Source organism: Zea mays, chromosome 8, assembly GCF_902167145.1.
Source record: "Zea mays cultivar B73 chromosome 8, Zm-B73-REFERENCE-NAM-5.0, whole genome shotgun sequence".
NCBI lineage: Eukaryota > Viridiplantae > Streptophyta > Magnoliopsida > Poales > Poaceae > Zea > Zea mays.
In genome coordinates this window covers 140,002,303-140,010,795 of record NC_050103.1, presented here as the reverse complement: position 1 = coordinate 140,010,795, position 8,493 = coordinate 140,002,303, and the positions used below count along the sequence as shown (strand labels likewise).

General features: G+C 40.4%; 1 protein-coding gene across 1 annotated transcript; it reads left to right on the top strand.

Moving 5' to 3' along the window:
* The first annotated feature begins 3,487 nt into the window (after positions 1-3,487).
* On the top strand, positions 3,488-7,866 carry LOC100278136 (uncharacterized). Its single transcript, NM_001373990.1, has 2 exons — positions 3,488-4,553; positions 7,599-7,866. Exons 1-2 carry the CDS (start codon positions 3,768-3,770, stop codon positions 7,641-7,643), a joined length of 831 nt encoding a protein of 276 aa, NP_001360919.1. The 5' UTR covers positions 3,488-3,767; the 3' UTR covers positions 7,644-7,866.
* The last annotated feature ends 627 nt before the right edge of the window (positions 7,867-8,493 follow it).

Here is an 8,493-nt window from a genome sequence, read left to right as displayed (position 1 = left end):
CGCCTCAGTTGCCACCACCTCATTCGTCATTCTACTTCTTTTCTCTCTCCCCTCATGCCTCCACCTCCGCGCCACCACATTCTCGACAAAGGGCATAGGAGCATGCGTCTTATCCCCGTATTCGTCCGACACCAGCCCCGACATCGACTCGCGCAGTGGCTATTGCACGTTCACGAGGACGTTTCACATCATGTGTGCACCATCGTTTTCGTCGTCGGACGTCCGTTCGTCTTCCCGGCCTTCGCCCTATTCTTGCTCCCTAACCTGCTACCCCAGCCCACGGTCGCAGCCGCGAGCCGACCGATGCTCGTCGACGAGGGTACGACGCGAGTCGGTCATGCTCCTGTCCTTTCTCCGCGCGTGCTGTCGAGGGGGACATGGTGGTGTCTGCCACGCTTAGGTTATCTTAGCGATGAGGAGTCCAGGTCTGAGATATTGGACAACCAAGGCCCATAGCGTGACAACAGTTGGCATATGCTACGGAGTTGGTGGTGGTGTTGTGTCGTTTTGGCGGGTCCAGGCCTAGGAAGACACTCGCATTCTCTCGCCCTTCTCGGATTGACGCCTGGTGCGGGTGCCTCTCGGTTTGGAGCTGCTCCGGCTGGGCTTCTTTCTCCGTTTGCGTGCTCTCTCCCTATATATCTAGCTGTATACTACCTATGTCGCTTACAGATACTCAGGTCTTCGTCGTGTCCTTCTCCGGCAACGAACATATATGTCCGCCTCTTCCCTTCCCCTCCTGCTCTATAAAACCTTGGAATTGGGGGAGGCGAGCGATGATGGTCTCTAATTTGCCTATGGTACCTGTGCGTTGATAAAAATAATTATGCGAAGAGTGGAGACAATAAATAAAAAATATTAAGATCTTTTTGGTAGATAATTTACGTGGGTATTATTGTGAGTCGTTGCAACACACGAGTAACCCGACTAATAGCTTTTAAAACACGAGGGTGTATCTCTAATTTTTAAAAACTAGCTTATAACAAAAATCAGGTGAGGGTGTTGAATAACCGGTTTCTAAGAAAACAATTTTCTACTATGTGGTGGGGTCCACCTGCAAGAGAAAACGGAAGGAGAAAGAATAAGGAAGGGCTACCGGAGGTCCTCAGAAAGGCGATCGGGTTTCTTGGTTTTTTTTATTTTCTTATTTTTAAATATAGAACGTAGATGTCTGTGCGTGTGTTTTTTCTCTCGTTTTTTCATTTATAATACTGCGTGTGTTATTTTTGTTCCATTTCCTTTTCTTTTATTCCATTTTTAAATAGGTTATTCATTAAAAATATGAATAAATACTATCCAAAAATCATAATAAAATATATTATTTTAACAATTTATTATTGTTTTATAAAAACAATATCTTTTTCACGCAGTTAAATCTAATAATTGGATTTGAAATTCAAGTCAAACAAAATATATGCTTCGACATGATAGTAAGCTTTATCTATTAATAAAAATTCAATTGATTTATAATAATATATTATTTAAGAACATAAATATTTTTCCTATCTATTGGAAATTAATAATTCAAACCGAGTTATTTTTAATTGATGCTGTTACACATTTTTTCCTTATTAATTAGTGCTTTATATAGTAGAGATTAGATCTATTAGGAAACTAAGTTTTTAGAGATTTCGAGAGCTGATGTTTTTAGAGGGTACTTTGTATACATAAATCCTAAAGATTAAAGTGTCGATTATGCAAAATTAATACGGTAATCTCGTTCCTCTGGCTTTGTTCATCAATTACATGTTTATATTCGTAATTTCCAATTGTAAACATTGAATTGAACCATTTTGATCATTTATATGACATTAATATTTTATGGTTCTTGTTTAATTTCGAAATTAGAGATTGATTAATTTTCGTCATACCCTAGAACAACAATATCATTTCATCAATAAATTTAGACCTAGAAGTCCGATCGATGCGATTGCAGTTAGATTAGTTTCATTATTTTATCTAGTTTATGTTGTTAGCGTTTGATTTCAATCAGAGTTACGGATTTTGGTCAGTGTCATTTTTACTAATGTAATAGTATTGTGTCCAGATTTATAAAAAAAAGTGATTTAAATTTGTTTTACCATTAAGTGGGATAATTATTTTAAGCTTTTCCGCAATTATTCACCATCTCTGATTGTCTATTTTAATGTCGTAAGGTTCTAAAGGAATAAAAACGGTGTTAAATTTAAAGTTGAAGATCTCGTCATATACTACCACTATGGTGTTGACATATTTTAATTATATTAATTATCTTAAGTTAAAAGTTGTCAACTACAAAATTGTAGTTGATATAAAAAATTATCTTATAGATCAGAGCTATGGTTCTTTTTTGTGTAAAACTGTTATAGGTGGCTTATACCTCGACAACAATATTATTGTTATCGGTTGAAACATAGACTGACAGTGATACTTCATCATTGCCGACTTCAAAATAACGAACTGATAAATATTAGTTCCTTACATTGCCTCGATTTCAATCAACGTGCTCCGTAAGAAGGCGCCACATACATGCGAGAATGAGGTCACAGAAACAGAACCACCGGTTAGACCCGCAATTTCCTGATAGGCCTTGCTAGTTAGTGGCAATTTCGTGTTGGTGTTGTTGGAGGTTCACTCACTCGTGTGCTGTAGGCAAACACTAACTACATATCTAAAGCAGTAGAGACGGTTCTTCGGGCATGTTTGGTTTGACTTTTTTTAACCAGCTTTTCCGAGAATCTAGCTGTGGAGATAATCTGGCTGTGTAGAGAATCTGAATATCATTAGGATTACGTGCGAAGGAAAATAAAAAGTTGTCTATGTGGCTCAGGATCTATAAAGTGACGGATTACTACTATTGTGATGACTCAACCGATTATATGTTTATACTGATTTTAAATAGTTTTTAACCAAATGAATTTTATAGAAGCTGACTAAAAAGTTTAGTGTTTGACAGTCCACAGCAGCTTTTGGTAGCCAGAAGCCGCGAAAAACCGATACAAACAGTCACTTCATCTCGCCGGTGGGACGAGACAGTGCCGTCCGAACTAGCGAGTGCCAAAATTCTCTGACGACGGGGGAGAGGGAGGTTGCGCCGTTTGTTTGCCGGCGGCGTAGGAAACAAGGCAACGGGCAGCAACGCAGCACGGTTTTTACCCGTGACAGGGACCTCTGTTGTAGTCAGTTGGCACCTGGTAGTTTATTTCGATATTCTCGAGGGAAAGACAATCGGTAGTGAGATAAACTGATAAAACACAGCAAATGGTCCGTGCGATGCATATGCATTCATTCGCGCGTGTGTCATGCAACGCAGCCGGCAGCCGCGCGCTTTGAGCCTTCTGGTTACGACGGACCGGACCGGTGCTGCAGTCCACTCCGGGTTCGAGCTGGCCGTCCAGCCATGACCATGAGCCATCCTCGGTCTGTCCACACGGTTGGACTTGGAGACTGGGATGGCATGGCACCCCAGCTTTGATAGAGCGCGCATGCCGTCACGACTCACCGCGGCATTCCGTTTATCAGGGAGGCCGGCCGAGACCGGGACCTCGGGCTCGGAGGGTCACGCGTTCGGGCGACGCTCCTCTCCTGCGCTCCAGCAGCCACTCCCGTCTCCCCCGCCTCTGCATTTACCGTGTCGCGGACGCAGATGCCCACGTCTCCGCGGTCCGTGCTCCACTCACCGCGCCCGCCTGCGACCGCGAGCTCTATATCCGTCCAACACAGCCAGAGTGCGCACGATCCCACTGCCACTGCCCACTGCTGTGCTACCAACAGTAGCTAGCAAAACCATGGATGCGGACGCTCCGGCGACGGCGACGCCATCCAGGAAGCCGGCGTCCCACTCCCTCCCGCCGCCGCCCGCACTGTTCGCCGCCCGCGCGCGCTCCCGGGTTGCCGACCTGGGTGCCGGCGCAGCGTTCCCAGCCCCCCCACCTGACACGCCGCCGCGCCGCTCGCCCATCACCGTGCCGTTCCTCTGGGAGGAGGCGCCCGGGAAGCCCAAGGCGCTGCCCGCCGCCGCGACACCGGCTGCAGCCAACGCCGGCTCCTTTACCGAAGTCGCCGGTCGGCGTCAGGACAGAGGCCACGCGGACCTGCCTCGCCCCCTGCCGCTGAAGCTGCCCCCGCGGCTACAGCAGGCGGCGTCGTCGTTCGCCGCGGCGGACACCCCGCTGTCCCCCAAGACCGTGCTCCAGGGCGGCAGGAGGCGGCCGAGGTGGGCCCGGAGAGGCGCCTCTGCCTTCCGGAGGACGCCGAGCGCCGGCGGGGGACTCTTCTCTCGAAACTGGAGCAAGCCCACGGCGGCGGCAAGCAACAAGAACGGAGACGGTGACCATGAGCGGGACGCGGCGGGCCCAGACGCCCCGTGGTGCTCCCCGGCGTCCTCGTCCTCTTCCTCATCCGCCTCCACCTGCTTCGGCGTCGACGGCCACGGCCACGGAGGTCGCGCGAGGCCCGCCGACGGACGGGAGGTCTGCTCGGAGGAGGACGACGGCTCCCCGAGGGGCTCGGTGAGGATCACGAGGTTTAGGCGGAACCGGAGCCTCCCCAGCATGACCACGTCTAACCTCTGGGTAACGTCATCGTCTCTGCTCTGCTTTGCTTGCGCACACCATGCTCCATTTTTGTGCTTTCGCCTTTTTTTTTGGAAAAAAAGACGACTATATCACACAAAGAAAATTTGCCGGACCGGCTCGTGTTCTGCAAAAATAAAGAAAATTTCACAGTCTAGGTAAGTTATTACTAAATAATGTATAATAGTATGACACAACGCATAGCATAACCCTTTATCATTGCGGTTTTGCGGTTAAGGATGAAAACCATCGATAAACACTAAAGTTTTTTTTTATTTTCTTATTTTTTTCTCTGAAACAAAATAAAAAACAATAATTGTCGAAACGAAAACGATATCGATAATTCAAAAACATAGGAAATGAAAGTCCGGTATAGAAAATATATTAGTTAAGGCCGGAATCTAAAATACGATCTATAAAAATCGTAACATGTACTCTCTACATAAGCTGGACGTCCACATAAAAATTAGTAATAATTATAAATATTCACATATTATGAAGGATTAAAACTTATCTCACAAAGTATTAAAACAATATTTCACAAATACAAGTGATAAGCACGGTACACATACATATAGTAAGAAATTCACAAGATAATATAAAAGGAAACTATCCAATTAAAAATACATTGATAAATCAAAAGGCATAAAACAATCACATCATCTTAAACTATCGAGCACAGAACTAGCCATATAACTTAACTTATCATAATATAAATAACAATTTATAAGATATTTTAATATATGGTGGGGTCATAATAAATATAAGACAATGTAATACAATAATAAAATCACCATCATGTATTTAAATAAAGAATAGTAGATCTAGTAGCATATGACTATAGAATCAAGATGGATATGATGACACGACATTTGCATTCTAATCGTACTTCTACTACTTGGCATAGTCAACACAGTTGGTGTCATCCTAGCTCTTCTCAGATTCTCGTGTAAATTATGAATATATGTATCAAGAGTAATAATAAGTAAGAAACTATAAATAAGATCCATAAAAGTTTTTAAACAACTCTAAACTATATATCATTATATAGTTCTTGATTTTAGAAAAATATTAATATTATTTTCATATTTTTCTTAGTTAAGATTTTATTATAAATTAACAAAGATCAGTTTAGATTTAATATTTTCTGAAAAGATGAATTTCGGTAAAATAACAAATAATTACGATAATTTCTGGAAACACCCGAAAAAGGCCTAAATCGTTTCCGTTTCTGATTTTTTTCTATCTATTTTGTTATCGTATTTTTGACGTTTTCGTTTCCGTTTAGCTCTAAATTTCGATAAAATTTTGAAAACGATTCCCGGAAATCGAAATTATCGTTTCCGTTTTCACCCCTAATTGCGGCATCACAAATTCAACCCTCATTGATAGATTCGCTAGAATGACAAAATCAACGTTGTCGACCATGATGACAACTACTTCCCAACCAAACCCTGAACATATGCCCACTTCACTTCAAAAACATGTACTCCAACTAACAGTATTTCTGTTTTCATTTTTTTCTCAGAAACGAAATTGAAAACATTAATCCCAGAAATGAAAATAACATCGGTAATTTAAAAACATTGGAGACAAACAATATGATCGGTAAAAATAGTAATATGTACTCTCAATTGACTTCAAAAATTTACATAAGTTGTACATCCATATAGAAACTAGTAATAAGTATAAATATTCACACATGAAGTATTAAAACATATCTCACAAAGTATTAAAACAATATCTCACAAATACAAGTGACAACCACTGTGTTCATACGTATTGTTTTATATAATTTTACAAAGTCACAAGATAATATACCTTATAAAATGAAACTATCCAATTTAAAATAATGGATAACCATCAAAAGTCATAAAAACAATACCACACATTAAATTATGGAACACATGACTACCTATATAACTTAACCTATCATAATATAAGTAACAATTTATAAGATATTTTAATATAAAGGTGGGAGATCATAATAAATAGAGGATAATGTTATCATCAACAACGTAGCATTTTAGCCCCAAACGAGTTAGGGTAAGCGAGATTTTCCGATGTTTTTGAATAAAATCATTATCATGTATTTAAATAAAGAATAGTAAGTCTAGTAGCATATGACTATACAATCAAGATGTATATAATGACACGACACTTGCATTCCAATCGTACTCCTACTACTTGACATAGTCAACACAGTTGGTGTCCTCCTAGCTCTTCTAAGATTCTTGTGCAGATTATGAATATATGTATCAAGAGTAATAATAAGTAAAAAAACTATAAATAAGATCCATAAATTTTATAAACAACTCTAAACTATATATCATTAGATAGTTCTTGATTTTAGAAAATATTATTATTATTAGATATTTTTTTAGTTAAGATGATTTTTATGAATTTACAAAGATCACTTCAAATTAAATATAATCCTGAAAAGATACTGAATTCGTTACCGGCAGTAAAATACCGAATAAATACGGTAATTTCGGGAAACGGTTGGGAGAGACCCAAATTGTTTCTGTTTTCGATTTTTTCTACCTATTTCGTTTCCGTATTTTCGGTTGTTTTTGTTTCTGTTTAGCTCTAAATTTCGGTAAAATTTTGAAAATAACTCCAGGTAATCGAAAATTATCGTTTCCGTTGTCACCCCTAATTGCGGCATCACAAATTCAACTCTCATTGATAGATTCGCTAGAACGACAAAATCAACCCCGTCGACCATGATGGCAGCTACTTCCCAACCAAACCTTGAAGATATTCCCACTTCACTTCGTCTTCACTCTATCGTATCTGCCCCGTTGAAAAAACTGTGACACATTAAACACATAGTTTAGCATCAGCAGCCCATCAATTGCAACGGCATCTAGAAGGTATAACTTTGAAAAGAAAAGCTGGATCTGAATTCGTGCACATACTAATATGCTATACATGATAGGTACTTTCAAGTTTCAATGACTCTGATCCGTTGATAAATTCTCGAATGAAAGCGTAGGGTTGTTATGTCAATTACTTACATGACGAAAATGCAATTGTTGGCAGGCAAGCATCCGTAGGAGCGTCAAGCAAATCACCCCATGGAGCTAGAACTTCGGCGACTGGTACCGGCACTACTAGAAATAATCGCGAGCGCCGAACTGCAACCTGCGGTGCTCAATGGACGCCGTGAAGAGTACAGGCTCAACTCAACAAGCCTGTAGGTAGGCGCTCAATGTAACATTGTGACTTGGCCCGAAAGAGAACATATTCGGTGTATACCAGACTTTGATACATATATGGTACATATAAACTAATAAAGTTTACAAAAAAATTCTGAAAAAAACATTTATATTGTTTCCATCGTACTTCTATCATATTCAAATTTTAAGTTTAAATTCGTTATATTTTAGCTGTAATAAAAAAAAACATTTCAGCCGATTTTCTAATTTAAACTTGTTAGAAATTTTATCTTTTTTATCACAGCTAAATATAATGTATTTAAATTTGAAATTTTAGTTGTAGTAGATAGAAATAATATGTATGAACTTTAAAAAAAATTGTAAATTTTTTTAGTTTATGTGCACCATTTGTACACCAAAGATTCATGTATACTAGATATGTTCCCGCTCTCTGAAAAGACTATGTTGTACTGCATGGGCTGGACCTATGACTTAAGAGTAACCTATGCATATGTAGCCACTTCGGAACCAATCGATCGTGTGGCACATCCGATTGTGTGTGTGATCTTTTCGCTAATGTGATAGGACAAGAAGAATCAAGAAAAGCAGGGCAGGAACTCTCTCCTCTCGGAAGGCGATGGCGCTAACCACAGTGCTACATGGAACGCCTCAAAAGTCATGTCAGCACCCAAAACTCGTGATATCTCCCACCTCAACACGCAAAATAATCTTTTCTTGGTTTTCATTTGTATCTAGTGTTCGCATATAAACATGTCACG